At 40.2% G+C, this 18,315-nt stretch overlaps 1 protein-coding gene across 1 annotated transcript; it reads left to right on the top strand.

The window, feature by feature from the left end:
- Positions 1–11,173: 11,173 nt before the first annotated feature.
- Positions 11,174–16,770, top strand: LOC110959407 (NK1 transcription factor-related protein 2-like). Its single transcript, XM_022206261.2, has 3 exons — positions 11,174–11,177; positions 14,091–14,318; positions 15,565–16,770. The coding sequence occupies exons 1-3, from the start codon at positions 11,174–11,176 to the stop codon at positions 16,170–16,172; spliced, it is 840 nt and encodes a 279-aa protein (XP_022061953.2). The 3' UTR covers positions 16,173–16,770.
- The last annotated feature ends 1,545 nt before the right edge of the window (positions 16,771–18,315 follow it).

Raw genomic sequence — 18,315 nt, 5'->3', positions numbered from 1 at the left:
CGTTCATGGTGAATGTTTGCTCAGTCACAGAGCTGATTTCAACACTAACAAAAAGCCCAAAAATAATAGACGATATTAATGTGACTCTCCTCTGATGTTTACCACAGATTCAGCTCCAGGTGACGCTGAAATATGAGTAAATAAAAGTTGAGCAATCATTACTGCAAATGATTTATTAGGCTGTTAAACACACTGATATTATCTTAAATTAAATCATGTGTAATTCTAATCTAAATGCCTACATGCTGAAGTTTTATGAGGCCTGGGCTGCTGTGTGTGTGTCAGATAAATGCTGACAGTGTTTCAACCTGGCTATCTTCTCCAGCACTCCCTCCTCAGATAAAGCAAGATAAATCATGAAAGATAAAAAAAAAAAACACAAAAGGAAACACACTGAGCTGCTTTGTCTTGTGCAACGTCTTGTAGATGAGTCTGGGAAACATCCACAGACAAATGGGCTCAGCTGATGTGACGACGCTTTGCAGAAACGGCTGGAAATGTTTTTCAAATTAGAGCCACGTTTAAGATCCACATGATACATTGTGAGTGTAACCTTCTACTTTATTTTTTGGTTTCATCTTCGTGAATGGATATCTATTCCATCATTCATCCAGTATGACATACGAGTATATTTATATAGCCCAATATCATAAATCACAAATTCACCCTAGAGCCTTGATATGGATCGACTGCACAAAAAAAGGAAAAAAAATAGAAGGTACCCACAGAACAAAAACAGAGGAGGGACCTTTCTTTTCTCTGCAATAGCAAAATGACAGTATGGAAAATCAGGATGGCAATTATAGATAGTATTTATATTAACGCTAAACGAGCAAGCAGCTAAAGTTTCTGACTTGGTAAAACAATTTGAACTAATCCGCTGGCCTTTATCTGCAGCACAAAGCAGCGAGACGTGAACAGGTTTGGGTTGGGCAGCACCTAAGTATTTATGCAGTGAACCAAAGCTTTTGCATCTGGGCCTTGATTGAACAGCACACATGTACAAACTGCATTCGAACGCGCAGTTAATGTACACAGAAACACAATATATTTACCGATAATGTAATGAAATGCCATTCTATGACGCCGTGTTCCTGGAAAAAGCCATCTAGATGCCTATCTGGCAGAAGGACAGGAAATTTGAGAAGCCATAACCAAACCAATAAGCCCGGCGATGATTATTCAACACCCTGGCCAGGAGGCAGCTGTCAGGGATACGCAGTCAAAGACTCCCCACGGCTTTGAACTTGAGCAGAGCCTTTGTGGCGGCAGATAGATGAGGCTGGGTGGAGAGCTGCACCGACTCTTCAGCGTGGCAGCTGTGTGTGTGTGTGTCCTGCTCAAGCAACAATATAGCAGTTAACCTTCCTTCAAATGCCAACCGAAATGACCCAGAATGATGCTGATAATGTTCAACAAACACAGACGACAGGTTGTGTGTGCATGTGTGTGTTTATTCCCCACGATAACCCCGTCCTGACCCGGCTCATCTCTTAATGGCCCTTGTTAAGGCAACTAATCATTTCACAGACTGTTGCACAACACCTTTTACTCTCTCCGAGGAACACGCCGTGCTGAAAATAAAAGCTCATATTTAATAACGACACCCAGCAGCCTCACACACCACACTCTCTCTATAAGGCACCGCATGTTTTAGCAACATTTAGACTTGTAAGGTTTTATAACTGAAAATACTGGGCGTGTTGAGACTGAACACAGTGTAAAAAACAAAAAAGTCAATCAGTAAAATTGTGCAATTTGTAGGAAAACACTGCAGCCAACACTGTTTCTACCAGTACAGCATCTCATTACAGAGCAGAGCCAGCAGATGGCACCATTTTACTTCAATATGAGCAAAGGTGATGAGTACCATCTTTCCAGTCATATTTAATCCTCCTGTGAGTCAAAATTGACCCGTTTTAAAGTTTGAAAATGTGGGGAAAATATATATATATTTTCACAGTGAAACTTCTGGTGTCCACATTTTCAACATTTTCGGAATTTCTTTGAACATTTTTTGGTGGAAAACAGAAATAGAAGTTTTACTGATATACATGTAATCATTTTAGATATTTTTAGGATTTCTTTAGAAGATTTTTACAATTTTTTGAAATACTTACATGAATTTTCTTGCCAAATTGAGGGATTTTTTTTAAATTAAACTTTTAAGGGAAATTTTTAAGGGATCATTGGAATTTTCTTCCTGAAGGTTTTGTAAATTTTCAGAAATTTGGGGAATTTTTTTTGCTGAATTTTGGGATTCATTTTCAGACAAGGAAACAATATTTTTTGGTGCCCATAAATGAGGACAACAGGAGGGTTAACTACACATTTACCCCCACAAACTACACCACCAGAGGTCATTTTTTGAATGAGTTAGGAGTTTACATGCTCTTATTGTAAAAGGTTATTTAAGGGTGGAGATGAGACAAGAAAGAGCATTTAAAAAACTAACTGACTGAACCTTATTGCCTATAATTTTTCATTTTTTTCAATTATTATAATCAGAAAACAAAAGCAAAATTATATTAAAACCATAAACATCTCAAAAGCACAGATCAGTTTTAGCTTTTATTTTCTAAATTAAATATTAGATTCAGGTCTTTGATTAGGAGAAGCCTTTTCTCTAAAATTCCTATGCATATGTACATTCATCGCTGTTTATAACCACTTTTTCTTATATCTTAACTCATAAATGTTTAACAACGTAAATCTGTCTTTGGTGATATTTTCTGAATTAATCTCAGTTGTGCTTTTTCTTCTTCCTGCATATTAATACTGGCATTCCCCCCAATGTCATTTATTTCATTTGAAATCTACGTAGGTGATCAAACCCCCAATACTTTTAGGAAATGTTGAGATCTTTAGGCTCACAGCTCCCTCTTCTGACACAGAAAATATAACAAACAGCAGCTCACTCCAGCATGTGGGAAGTAATTGTGTGGATTTCCTTATATAAAAAATGGGTATTTGGACTCTGAAAAACCTCAAAATGTTTTGGAAAACCACAGAGCTACAAAAGGCACTGCCGCTCATTTGCCTCTAAAAGTCTGAATGGTACAGCAGTAATGGTTTTCCAACATTATTCTCCAAGATGCCCGAAAATGATGGAGACTGATCCTGACGGCCACAAGAAGATCTGAATCTGAAAATGACTATTTCAGATTAAATAATTCTATGAATAAACAATCACTCTAGTGTCATAATGTAATGATTATTGATGCCACCACATTTAGACTGGTGACGAATTAAAGGAGAAACCTTAACCTTTGACCTTTGGGCTCTGTTGTTTGCCAGCATGGTGTGCATGTATGGGGGGGCGAACACAGACTGCATGGAGACAAAGGGAAATGTGTTTTTCTGTGTGTAATTTGGATGAATCAACACTTTAAAGCATCTGGACCAGATTGTCTTCATGTGCATATTTACAAATGTTTGAAATTTCCCCTTTCACGCCGCTCTGACTTTAACGGCGCTTGGAGGAAATCAACAAAACATCATACCATATGTGTTCAGAAGTACGATTCAGCTGATCGTCTGGTAACGGAGACAAACCGGACTAAGCTGGGATTAGATCTGGCAGTTTTTTTCACCTATGCAAACCAAGATAAAATTGAGTAGAACATGACGGTGGAATCTGTTTATAATGGCCAATTTAGCCACATCAGCACATCTTTTCCAATGAAGAGCACGGACTGTAATTGACCAATTACTTCATATTTGCCATAAATGGATTAATAGTGGAGCAGGGATGGGGGGGGGGGGGGGGGGATTGAGCTACTCCCACTGAGAGTGCTCTCTGGGGTCCCGGAGGTCTTATCAGTTTGCCCTGCTTGTCCCTTAAACTGCCCTATTTGCTGCCGACTGTCACCCAGCCAGATAGATCGAGGTCTAATAGAGAGGCCTGTTCTGTTAAGTGATTGAGCTGTAAATACAGATTGACCTGAACTAAGACTCTCATCATCTGTAAACTCATTCAACACTCAGCGTCCTCTCCCTTGACGTTTGGGAGAGTCTGAATCATGTCCCTCGCTGAGCAGGGGGCATCTCTGATCATGAGATAGAGGGAGGGGAGAGACTGGGCCTCACAGCTCGTAGTATATAAACATATATGTGTGTGTGTGTGTGTGTGTGTGTGTGTGTGTGTGTGTGTGTGTGTGTGTGTGTGTGTGTGTGTGTGTGTGTGTGTGTGTGTGTGTGTGTGTGTGTGTGTGAATGTGAGAGGGTGCTGAAGCGTCAAACTACAGCCCCGAGATGATCTTTCCATCAGCCCCACAGAGAGGCGGAGATTGTCCCCGGGCAGAATTTATGGAAATGGTCGTAAAACGTGAAGACTTCAGAAATGGGATATGTCGATAAAACCCACAGCGGCACAATCTACGGCAGTTTACTGAGGAGATGAGTGGGCCGGCTGTTAGACAACTCAAATCTCATTTTCTCAATAAAGCCCTGTAAGTGAACAACCCTAAAGGTTTCATAAATCTTAATATAGGACAGATTCATCAAGAACGTATTTATTGTTATGGAGGAGAGCCACTGCAGCATTAATCCCATCAGCAGGCGTGCTCTAATGGCAAAATTAGACCTTTTATTTCATTACAAATGTGCAATAACCATGCTAAGTTAGCCTGGTTTTTGCATGTTTTATCCAAATTATTATTCCTAAACAATCCCACAAGTAATTTTCTCTTCATTTTATTGTGTTTTTTTTTAGGAATCATATTGGATAATACAAGTCAGAATCAGAATCACTTTATTATTAAGTCAATGTCCAACAGGAAAACAATTTATCATTTAAATAATATTGTCATCTGTACTTGAGCTGTATTTTTGTTTGAGATTCACAGGGAATGGATTTTAGTCTTTTGGGACTCATTTTAAGCAAATTATGGTTTAAAATAAAACCACAGTTATAATAACAACTTTCCTATTTCCTCAGTGGTTGGATCTGATGCAAGCATGCGGAGGAAATATGAGTGGTGAATTAAAAAAGACCGAAAGGCATACACAGAGATCTGAGAAGTTTGCCAAATGGCTTATTCTTGATACTTTGTTCCCTGTTCTGTGCTGCAGGTTTGAAATCAATAAGGTTAAAGTGATGGCAGTTCATTTTCATTTCAAGGACTGTCTAGTCATATCTTATTAAGAGCAGTTAATGACCCACAGCACCTCCTGCAGATGATCCTCAGCTCAACTTCCCACATTTATTGACGACTCACAAGATAATTTAGGGTATTTTGTGAAGAATTCTTAATGTGCATCGACTCCTGAAAAACTGGAAACTCTTTAACCTCTTTTGATCAAACTTTTCAACCTTTCTGGGTTGTGGACTGTCAGTTTCAAAAGTGGAATAAGGCGTCGTGGCTGTAAAACGTCCGGCTCTTTCTGGCCTCTGCGCCAGAGTCGGTCCGTTGATTGCTGGATGCTCCACATGGGCAGTGATGCCTGCAGAGCCAGACAACCGAAGGGGGGGGAACGCCTTATGAAAGCCAGCGACTCCTCCCCCTGGGGGAAGGCGAGGACCCAAACCGTTTTACTAGCACAGAAGGGCAATAAGTGCTAAAGGAAAACAATTATACTGCAATCATTTCCGATTCTTTGGCAGTCACGGGGCAAAACGGTCTGAGGATGAAGGTTACGGGGCAGTAGGGAGCTGCTATGAAAACTGAAAGACATGTTTGAGAGAAGTTATGCTTATAAAACAAATTCACAAACGCATTTAGAACGAAAATAATACTTTAAATACTACTTTGCTCTGTTTTGGGGAGCCATGTTAGCTGGAAAGGCAACGATCTAATCAATAAAAGGGCTTTAAATGATTCAAAGGTGATTGATTTTGCTTTAATAAAGTTGAATGTGCGGCAAATTAACTTTAATTAACAACTATGTCTTGTGTCTGTGTTGAAACTGCTTCATTAAAGAGTTAGTTCACCCAAATTACAAAAACTGAAAATGCTATTCTTTTATCGACAATTGAACAACAACAGACATTTTCTAGCAAACGTCCTTGAAAATCAGTGATAAAATTCAGTTTTTATTGTACTTCAGTTTGCAGAAAGTCTACTTGAAAATTTCTGCTAATTAGCTGTAATAATTCTGCTTGGAAGAAGACTGTGATGGCAGCAGAAATTTTTAAGGTTGATATCTGATAATTAGCACAAATAAAACCAAAGCTAACTGCATGGGAATATAGTCATGCAGGGTAAAATATATTTTTCGTTTTTGGCCGGCAAATAGGCCTTTTACAGGATGGAATATGAATAATAGGCATCAGGTTCTGCCTATATTCTACCAGTGTTTAAGCTGATAAGGAATGTTGGATCTCAGTCGTCAGTGCTGCCACTATATTCCTGTTTACTGCGCTGGGTTAAAGTACAACACAGCTGCAACCTCTCAGGAACATATTTAGGTCTTATTTGAGGCGGTGGTCGTGCCCAGTGTCATGAGCAAAGCTTCTCTGGGGAAGCTTCAGCCTGGATCAACAGTAATCCTTCTCCTATGGAGGTCACAGTCTAGTTATAGGAGGTAAAGGTTCCCTCGGCTGTTTCCAGCCCACCTTCCATTAGCAATCTGTTAGCTGCAGTCCATGGAGGGAGGGCGCTCCTGGGAGTACACAAACATACAACGGCACACACACGCACACACACACACACACACACACACACACACACACACACACACACACACACACACACACACACACACACACACACACACACACACACACACACACACACACACACACACACACACACGCTCACGGCACAGACCTTGTTTGATGAAAAAGAACAATTAAGGAAGAAATGAGGGAGAATCATCAGGGGAAATGGTTGATGAAGGCTTTATTGATTAGAGCAGCTCCACTGATCCAGCTCTCACTGTAGCAATTACCACCGGCTGCCAGCAACAGCGGGGGCCTCGTGGTGCAGGGGCCCCGTTTGAAGACCATAACGTTAAAGACGGGGAAATAAGGAAGCATTTCTGGCCTGGATCACATTTTGAACCAACTTTCCCACAAGAACATGAACCAGAATTACATGACTTGTAGAGCGTTCACTGTGAAAGAACGGAACACTTCACAAAGAGTCATTTTGATCATTTTAATATAGAGACAATGATCATGAATTTGGTCAATTGGTGCCCTGTAAAGTGAGGAATGGCAAATGATTACCTCATTATAATAAATGATCATTTTTTCACATCACTTTATGGCATCATTTTTACCAAATACTCCATTTTTCTTGTGTATTCCATATGCATGAATCTGCATGAAGCTGCATATGACAGCGCAGAATAAAGCCACCTCTTCCTACACACAAATTCACACACACACACACACACACACACACACACTCAAACACCAATGATTAATTCAAATCCCCTGTGAATTAAGCAATAAAGTCTAATGGGGGCACATCTGAGTCAACATGCCGACATACCAGCCAGAGAAGCCGGTCGTTATTCGTTTGTTTGCTCAGCTAAGACAGCTCGGTATTTGTATTTAAATCAGCCTGCTCTTAGACCGAAGACAAAGGCGACGTGCACATTGACTTATCAGTGCACTTGTTTAGATTGCAGATGCATGCAGCCACGGGTGGCTTGAAGCAGCGTCTCCTCTTGGCGTAGTGACAAATTGTAATGCGGTTTAATCTTATCATTGCATAACAACAAGACAAGAGGCTGAGTCTGTTTGTGAGAAGAAAAGGGTTACATCCCATTGTGTCACATGATCCTGGCATCAGGCGCCGTAAAGTGAGTGAATGAGTTGGATTAGAGGATGCATCTTCATCCCGACGGCTCAGATACCAAGTTCAAAGGTCAGAGGAGGTGACCTTCATCTAATTAGAGGTGGAGCGGAAATGTGATGTGGTTCTTTATGAAAAAAATCCTGAAAGTGTTCCTAAAAGAACCCTGACAACTGAATTTCCCTTCGGGGATGAATAAAGTGATTCTGATTCTGATTCTAAAGCATCTCCTGCTGACTGTTAAATTCACATAAGTGATGCCAATTAGCCCCAAAAACAAGCTGTATAGTCTAAAAAATACATTACAGTTAGTATAAAAGTGGGCTTAACTGCAGATCACATGCAAACAACGAAATGAAAAAAAGCAATATGTTATGTAGTTATGAATTCTGTATGTATTGTATAATTACACTTAATATTTACTACATAGCAAAATATCCAATAACATGTTCAGGTATTTAATTTTGATCTGGATTGTCAAACAAAGCTGTGATTTAAGAGAGTATTTAGTAAATGTATTGCAAAATAAAATGGGAAAATTGTGTCCACATACTCATGGACTGAGTATAGCTTTAAAACTTAGATAAAATACACCAAAGTGCCGCAAATCCAACTGTAGCAACATTTGTAATTGAAACTATTTCTGTTCATCAGATAAATGGAAATACATTCTTAACTTAATACAATACGCAATATGCATGACAACCATAAAAAAGACATATATTCTGTTTTTCAATCATAATATCGTCTACAAAAGGCCTTCTGTAAAAGTGTGCAATGCTAAAACATCACTATAAACTAAACAAAGTCTTGCTTGGCAGCTAATGGACTACTTTAATGTCATCTTACACTGGGAACGGATGAAAAGACCACTTCTCCCAGTAACATCCACCACTAACAGAGCCACTGCGCCCATTCTGCGTTCCACTAACTCCAGCCTCACAGTTTCACAACCTCATGAACTATTTAGCAAGGGCACAGAAACAAAACAGAGATAACGGTCAATGGAAAAATATAAAGGGACAAACACAATCTGTTTCTGCGCTAGATGGAGACGAATGGAGCACAATCCATTGCCTTCCATCACACCTACCCAGCCTGCACCGTGGCTGCTCCCTGCTTAACCACAATGATGATTAATCCCACACCCACTATTTATATTTCCTAATTGTAATTAGCGCGAATTATCAATTACGGTTAGTGCTTAATTGCCCTTCATAAAGACAGCTCCCCAGGTTTAAACGGGTCCATTTAAATAATGTAACTAATAGCTCTTGCCTTTACGTTGCGGATACATCTTCATTGTTCCACGCGTGAACCGTGATGGTTGCTCGTAATTTAACAGGGCAATCGAGAGAAGGAGTGCAGGTGGCACTGCGGGACTAATTATTGTTAATGAATTATGATGTGACCTTCTCAGAACAATGGCTAATCGATGCTCACGTTGAGTGACAGTGCGCTCGCTGCAGATGCCAGAGAGCCATTACTAGCAGGCCTCAGCCTCGTGGAAAACAGGCAGCCCTCAGCGCCTGTGTCCTCCTGGTCGTCCTAATTGTGTACACTCTCTTCTGCTCACCTCCCTGTGGCTGCAATTGAAGTTTTTTGTGTGGACATGATGCACAGGCCAAAACACCTCTGTAGCCTAATTTACAGGACAAACAATTCACAGTCTAGCCAGGATATTACAACGCCCTCCATAATTATTGGCACCCCTGGTTGAGATGTGTTCTTTAGCTTCTAATAAATTCAGATTTGTTTCTAAATAATATAGGACCACAATGAAAAAAGAGGAAAATCCAACCTTAAATTGAAGTGGATTTATTCAGTGGGGGAAATAAATCACACATTAAGAAATAATTCTTATACATCAAATCATGTGTGCCACAATTATTAGCACCCTAATGTTAAAACTTTGTACAAACCTCTGTTGCCAACAAAACAGCACCTAGTCTTCTCCTATAATACTTTTTTTTTTTTTTTTTTTTTTTACAATTTTCAGTGTGAGAGTATGCTTCTGCAATAAAAATTGAATTCATTTTAATTCTTTCAACACATCTGAACCAGGTGTGCCAATAATTATGGAGGGCGGTGTAAGACTGGCTTTGTGCACTGGGAGGATGCTGCCATGTGTCACCTGTTTAACTTCTGTATGATTCTACTTAGCAAGGGAAATAAGCTCAAGTGCTCTAATGTTTTGCGTCACCCACAGCTATCTCAAAACTGAGCGTCATGATTTTCACTGACTTCTGAATCTACACTTTTCTCTCCGCTTCTCCTCCCTGATGTTTGCGTGCTTCAATGCAACAAAACACATCCCATATAGCTTTGTGCATCAAAACACAACATATAAATTAAATTATAAGGCCAGTTCTACAGACTTATCCAAACACACTGCTACCCTCTGAGTTAAACTCATGCCGTCAGTGTTTGGAAGTAAGTTTGCCTACTTTGCCGACACGGCCACGCCATTCTGGATGTTAGCCGATGACGCCGATGTTTGAACTGACCTTTACCTTGTTGTGACAGGGGTGCGGTATGACTGACAGTGTCCCTCAGCATAATTTACCCCCGCCCCGCATCGCCCTCCATCTCCTCCGTGATGCAGTTGACCCCTTTACAAATCACCCCCAACTTTACACATCTGCTGCCTGTCAGCATCTGCCAGGCGCACTCACCCGTCCCGCCTGTAATGAAAAACTCTCATTACTCGCCTCCACCCAACAGGTACACAGGCCGTTAGGACAATTACTGGGCAATGCCACTGACCTTGTTGTCAGAGAGAGTCAAACAAACACAGAGGTCTAACTGAAAGGAGGCCTGGCTGCCGGTAACACCCGTAGACATGGGGGAGAGTTGGCAAAAAAAAGAGAGGAGCTTCATGCCCGTTAAGGAAGATTGTACTGTATTGATCTACACTGGCACACATCGATGCCAGCTGCCTCTGAGTGAAGATAAAGTAGAAGCAAACGGAGTAGCAAAAGTCAATACTCTGAGATAACTGCCACCGTGTTCAGACAAACTAGAGACCGCATTCAAATGACCAAACTGGAGGTTTTTCATGAAGTACGAACTAGAAGTGCAAACAATGTTCCAAATAATACCATCAAAAGATCTGAAGTCAGCACAGAATGCAACATGCAAACTTCTTGCACACTCCAGAATGAGCAAATCACAACACTATCGATCACTTATAAAGAAGTTTATTCGTCTGAGGACTAAAGTACCAATAATAAAGTAAGAACTAGTGACTCTTACTGTCAGCAAAATACTTAACAAAGAATTTATAACTGTGAGACACTCAAAAAATACATCTGTTATCATTTAACAGTCAAAGTTGCATTGATTAGTTGCAGAAACTGCTTCCAAATCTGCCAAAAATAACTTCAGTTGTCAGATAATCAAAGTCAGGTTATAAATATTGAGCGAACATGGGTAGTGCAAAAAGGACAATGGGATTTATTAGTTTAATGTATCAAAAAATCAAAACACTTGAGTCTGCAGCTTGCTAGCAGCTCTGAGGCTGTGCCAGCAGGCATGGTGGGATTTATGCTAAATACTAATGTCAGAACTTTGCAGCTACAGTGCCAACAATCCACTATTCAGGAGAATAAAGTTACATCTTCAGCATCATAGTTTTGTGTGCCAGCTTGAGAGCATTTGCAAATTAGCACTAAGCAGAAGTTGCAGTGGAGGTTGATGGGAATGTTCTGCAGAGTTGCTGATATTTGGACATAAACGGAAGTACTATCAAAGCTAAAACTCTGAGAAAAAGTCACCAAAATCAATAGGATTCATTGTACTGGACCTCTCTCTCTCCAATGCACACTTTGCAGTCATACCTCTACTGTTGAATCTGTTATAATGACATAAAAGTTATCCCAAAATTAAGCACGCTAACAAAAAACTGCAATCAAAACCACGTCTATGCTCTTCAGCAATTTTTCATCAGTTTCAGAGTTGAGGAATCTGACACAGAGGACATAATAGCCTCCTTAATGGTTGACCAGACACTTGCTGATCCTTTGTTTGAGTCTCACTTTACAGGACAGTCACAGAGACTCTGGTGGAGTTCAGGAAAAACAATGGACACTCCAGTCTGTGAGTAGAACGGCAGCTCATAACGCCACTCCTGCCATTAGACAAATTATCTAACGTTTAGCAGACTGGGGGCAGCCTCCCTGTGACGTGATGACTTTATTGACCCTGGAGGGGGGTCTCGGGTGGAAGTGTGTCTCTTCGGCTCCCTGCAGTGTCCAACGGGGGGTACTCCTCCTCTCTGAAGTCTTGCTCCGGCCGGCACAGACTCAGAACTGAGCCAGCTGCCGTTCCCGCTCTCTGAAGTCCACCTGAAGGCCTCTTTGTCCCCGGGCTGGTCTCTTTGTCCCGCCGACCCACGCAAACAGATGTCCGGCCACTGGGCTTTCTTGTAGGAAGTTGTAAACCTCCAGTGTGCAGCGGCCTCTTTTCATATGGAGCGACTACAGTAATGGCCGTGCAAGTGGCATACGCATGCAAATGCTGACATGCAGACACCCTGTAGTGGCGGCTTTAACAAATGTTTGACTATGTAACTGCAGACCGGTCCACCAGACTATGGCTGGGCAACAGTTAAACCTCCACATATAGCAGAGCAGTCACCTTTAACTGTGTAAGTAACACAGGAAATTGTGTATGGGAGGCCATTAACAGTGTGTAAACATGATTAGATCTCCCATGTCACCACCACTGGACAGCCTTCTGTCTCATCCACACTCGGCACAGACCTCACAGGCTTAGATGGTAAAATATGTTAATAACCACAGCCTGCAGGGGGAAAACATACGCTTTTATCACCAATTTAGACCTAACATAATCCTAAAAACATAAAATTAGTAATATAAATTGAGGATTAGCTGAAAATGTAAATAATCTAGAATTATTTAGGTCATTCAAGGACTAAAGGAAGCTTCAAACGAGTCCGTCTGTGCAGTTGCAGTTGCTGGTTTAGCCTCCCAGTATCCAAAATGACTGTCTGTAAGCCATCAGGTTTTATCTGTATTGGACACCTGCTGAGAATATTGATCCCGTGCTGGTTTCACCATTTTAGCCATCACCAGGCATCAGGCTTTAAACAACCCTATGTCACTTTATATTGAATACTAATCGCGACGACGAGGGAGCCGATTGATTGTGAATATAAATCTATCACATTAGGTGAGAAACCAATCAGCTGTATTTATTCTGTGCCCGCAATTTGGCTTTGGAGGCTTTAAAGAAGCAAATAGATTAGTGAGGCATCATGGATCCTTTAAGTCTGCCCAAAGCGTGCATCCTTATTTAGTTTTCTCTGATAAGCAAGTGTAAATTGCTGTAACACAGTAAAGAAAATTAAGCATATACTGACTTCTACAAATTAAAAGACAACAAATCTTCATATTTCAATCATTAGTTTTTGTCATTGAACTTAAGTAATGTATTTTAGTGCACTGAAAGGTTGCACAAATGATTATGGTAATGCTCTAGAAGGAAAATAACTCATTCAGCAGCTAAATAATACACCTGCAATTATGAATGAGCAAAAATTGTAAAATTAGGGGTTTCAATCAGACGTGAAATGTTAATAAATGACAATATCTTCATAATACCGCTAAATAATAATCCCCCAGAGCTATTTAATATTATATCAATACTTAAATATCACTTTAATACATTATAGGTGGATATCAAGGTGTATGATTCTTTACTGACAGTTACATTATAATGTTAAATGTCAATGTATTTATATATAGAAATTTTAAATATAAAAGGTTTTTATTATTGTACTAATAGGAGGTTTTGATGCTGCAACATTTCCATAAACAATCAGTGGTGTAACAGTAAAAACAGACAGTTTGGCTTCTATTAAAAGAAAGTTTGTTTCTCAGGGGACACAAAATCCCCTTCCGGACACTGATGCCTCTAAAAGACTCCAATTTGGGCAGACAGGACGATGTCTGATATGAATCAGGTGCCATCTGTGCATAATTTACTTTCAAGTCGTGAATTATTGAATTTAATGATATGGGTGATTATCGGCGAATGCTTTGAGCCCATTAGGTGGTCGTGTGAAACACTAATAGTGTTTGTGTCACGTGCCTGGATGAGAGACTGGGGGGACAGACGCTTTAAAGACCGCGCTCCGGTCATCTGATTCACGCTGCAAGACTGACAGACAGAAGCAGAGGAGCGAAGCCAGCATTCACTCTGGAAGGGATCATCACCGCTAATCCGCTCTGATGAAGCTAGGAGACGAGAAGTAGGCGAAACTATGAGAAGTTGTTCTCCACACGCGTAATTACGCACAGCGGTCGCTTTTCCGTCTTTAAGGGTCTTTCCGTGTAAAGGATGCTGGAGCCCAAAGAGTGACAATGACGTCCAGTCATAAGATTTCCTTCTCTATTATTGACATATTGGATCCGAACAAATTCAACAGCAAAAGGGTGAACGAACTTTCCGGCGTGAGGGAGAAGTTTTTGGTGCCAAATGTGGAGAAAACAAGTTTGGAGTCGGACAGCAGAGCAGCCGGAGACTTCAGAGTGGAGCGCACAGAAGCAGGTAAAGAAAGCATTTTTAAATATATATTATTCAATGCAGTGCAATAAATTTATTTTTATTTGTTGTTTGCGTGAGTGAATTATTTGTAAAGAGCCAGACATGTCAGCAAATCCATATCTAAATATATAAAAGTCATGTCCAAACACTGCAAAAATAAGAGCTCAGGAGTAAAATAAATATTTGCTTTGAAATCTTACCAAAGAAAAGGGGGTGGGGGAAAGAAAGAAAGAAAAGTTTTTGCTGTTGGTTCAGACTAAACACCAGAAAACTGAAACGCTTTCTATCAGATTTATTGCCATCTCTGTATGACCTTCCCTTAATTTCCAAGGCTGCGTTTCCTTTCAAGGAAGCCACAAAGGCTTGCTCCCAAAGCCCCAGCGTGTGATTGGCATTGGGACAGGCAGGCTAGATAATTGTTTAAATCGTCCCATTGAGGATGCCTGTGCGCGCTTTGATCGATATCCCATTACTGCATCCTGCATATCTCCCTCCAGCACCTTGCAGGTACAAACTTCACACCCCATCCATGTCTGATCCTAAATATCGTTCGATTAAAACTTCCCTTTAAATAGATGACATTTATTGATCCACTCGCAAATATGAAACTCCATTAGCACGTCACGGCTGAGGTGGCGGAGCTGGATTTAGACGGGATTTCTTTCCGCAACATGACATTTGAGGCGCTGTGTGGTTTATAAATTATTTAAGGATTAGTGACCAAGTCTTCCCCTCCTCCGATGCTTCGTTCCGCCTCGACGAGTCCAGGATCCTAATCAAACACTTTGCAGATGTCAACTTTAGGCCTTGTGTGTTCAAACCGAATAAAGAGGATCACGAGGAGACATTTCTCCATCGGGCCTTTAACTTCTGGATTTGACGCACGATTTCTGTCTTGTCAGGAGCTGTTCTTCAGCACCACTCACAATTTAGTCCCTTTAGAGACCTTTATTTATCTTTTTGTCACACAGACACATGCAAAATCCCAATATACAATATTCTCTTATTAAAATTAGAATATTATTATCCAATTCTTAAAAATATTGTTGAATCTTGAACCACCACGACATGTCCTTGATTGTTCACCTTCAAAATTAACTCTCGGCCTTGAATTTGGCTCTTAAATAGTTCTGTAGCCTATCAAACCATTTTAAACTTTCTTTTTTTGTCGTAAAAATAAAATAATATGATTCAAATCGACCCATTAGAAGCTGAGGTTTCCATAACTCTTCTTTTCTATCCACAGGAGATGAGACAGGAGATGACCACTCTGCGCTCTCCCAGCACCCTGCAGCGGTGGGTGACCCCCTCCTGCTCTCCCCACAGCCCGACACAGAGCCCTGTCCGGCCGGGGAGCAGGAGGAGGCGGACCGGGAGTCAACGGTCGCCCTGCCGGACCACTCACCGCACAACAAGCGTCGGCGCCCGGACGCGGCCTGCGCCAAACCGCGGCGCGCCAGAACAGCTTTCACTTACGAACAACTGGTGGCTCTAGAGAACAAGTTCCGCGCAACTCGCTACTTGTCCGTGTGTGAGAGACTAAACCTGGCTCTGTCCTTAAGCCTGACCGAGACCCAGGTGAAAATCTGGTTCCAGAACAGGAGGACCAAGTGGAAAAAGCAGAACCCTGGGGTGGACAGCACCTTGCAGCCTGGCTCCAGCTCCCTGGTCAGTCCCAACCAGGCCAACTGCGGGTCGAGCTCCGCTAGCTTCCACCAGACTTTCTCCAACTTCAGCTCTGGGAATGTGATCTTCCACACGGCCAGTGGTGTTCCGCTTTCATCCACTGGAGGGCTCCTGCATCCCTTCATGTCCAATGGATTCGTCCAGCCGACTTATTTCAACCCACATCTATGAAACAAACCAAGACTGACAGGTTGCAGCTGGGTTTCCTTTGAGCAAATTCTTATTTTTTTCTACTTTGAACGTTGACTGCCCAGATTATTGCATTTCTTGTCCTTTATCATGTTATCAAACAGTTTTTTAAGTCATAAAACTCTACTGACTGTCTTTAATCTTTAAGCAACATGACAACAAAAGGCCAAATATGTGATCTGTGAGCAAACGCAACAATTATTTAAACATTTAAGGTGTTCTTTAGTTCTGTCTGCACTAATATTCCATCATTGTATTTGCTATTACACCTCCTCACAGTATTAAACAGCTCATACAGTAGCATTTCCTGTACCAGTGTGTCGTCTCCCATCTCAGCCTGTGCCATATTGCACCATTGTTTCTACCTCTCAAAGGTTTGCACATCTTACATCTGTTGGCATTTATGCAACATTATCAGTGTAACTTAATTAAAAAAAAAACATAAAACATCTGTTTGTGTCCTCTGTATTGCAAAGTGAAAGCATTTCAAATGGGAATAAATTGGTGGATGCTTTCCAAACCTCTTCAGCATTCATTTGGCAAAGGTGACATAAGTGGTTTGTAACTGCGGTTTTGTAGATCATGTCCTCAGTAAAAGGTGTAAATGACTCATCTGTTGAGCAACAATTCTGAGTGTTTGGCAAAAGTAAATCCAGGTAGATCACAAATTACTGTATGACAACAGATTGATGTCTCTATAGAAGCAAGGATAGTATTTAAATTTCAGTGATGATACTTAAAAATCACAGATTAAATCAACTATTTGTAGGCTACTTAAGTATTTCCCTGATATGCCATATATTTTTTTCTTGTACTCTGCTGCATTTCAGAGAGAAATATTTCATTATTTACTCTGTTCAGTAGTCCACAACGATTGCACATTCAAGTTATATGTGTCAATATATAATTGAGGGACTTTAAAAGTCAGTGGGATAAATCTTGCATACATACTGGTATGTATTAAAAGTTTTTTTTAAAAATCATGTTTTTATGTTCACTATAATCATGCCTTGACAAATTCTATAATTATTTTTTATGGAAACAATCATTAATTAATAAAATGACTGGGTATCACTAAAATGTCAACTAAATTTAATAACAACCACCTAATTAGCTAAACATTAATAAAATGAGCTTATTCAAAAATGCTTTGATTGTGCTCTGTTTATTAAGTTGAGATAATCACAACAGATGTTTCTTTTTTGGTAATGTATCAAATTTCATATATAAAATAACAGACTGTATTTGTGTCTGAGAAATTACTTTCAACTAAGTTTCCCATTACAAAACACCTCTCAAGGAAGTGTTAATTCCAGATCACATGACCTGCTCCACGTGATGTCATTTCCTCCTGAAGAAACGACTGGAAGACTCCAAGGCTTTCTGAGTTATTTAATATAAAGTAGTGCGTGAGTCAAGTGTGGATTTATGGCATGTCAACAGGTTTACTACAATATCTTTAGAAATAACTTTCAATTTCAGTTTTACTCAGTTGTATATATAATATTTAGAAGAATCTTTCAGTAAAAAGGTTATGTGGTGTTTGGTTAAAGGCGGCCATGTTGATTTTAGGCCTGAAAACAGCAAAAATGTCACCTATGTTATCAAAGTCCCACAATTATTTATTCACCCATATAATATGTTGCATTTTTATCGGTTAAACTGCTCGACCATATTTAAATCTGAGTTAATAAATCAGAGATAATAATCCATTAATAATAGATGTCTTCCAGTCTACTAGGAGCAAGTCTTAATGTGTTGAGAAGCTGTAAGGTAAGCTGTAATGGTTTTGTTATGAGTTATTAAATCATTCACTCATGTTTTAGAGCTCTTATGGGCCACCGACAAGCAGTTTTTTGGATTCCCTCATTGTGGAACATTTGATGAGATGCAAGATGAATATTAAATTAAATTTTGAGTCCCATATGGTTCTGAAATACAAGGAAATAACAAAGAAAGTACAATAAATGGAATTAATTCCTCAATTGCACATGTTAATCTATATGCAAAATACATGCATTTGGCTATTAATGGATGCTAGATTTATGAACAACTGGACATTGATTTAAGACCTCTTAACCAATGGCTTATTATGAATTACTTATTAATGATTATTTCTAATTAT

Source organism: Acanthochromis polyacanthus, chromosome 15 (assembly GCF_021347895.1).
Source record: "Acanthochromis polyacanthus isolate Apoly-LR-REF ecotype Palm Island chromosome 15, KAUST_Apoly_ChrSc, whole genome shotgun sequence".
Taxonomy (NCBI): Eukaryota; Metazoa; Chordata; class Actinopteri; family Pomacentridae; genus Acanthochromis; species Acanthochromis polyacanthus.
Note: the sequence above shows the minus strand (reverse complement) of the source record. Positions and strands in the feature narration are given on the sequence as shown.

Bases quoted from the DNA above. Each gene is read 5' to 3' on its own strand.
- LOC110959407 (XM_022206261.2), top strand. The intron at 14,319-15,564 runs GTAAAGAAAGCA...TATCCACAGGAG, and splicing joins AGTGGAGCGCACAGAAGCAG to ATGAGACAGGAGATGACCAC.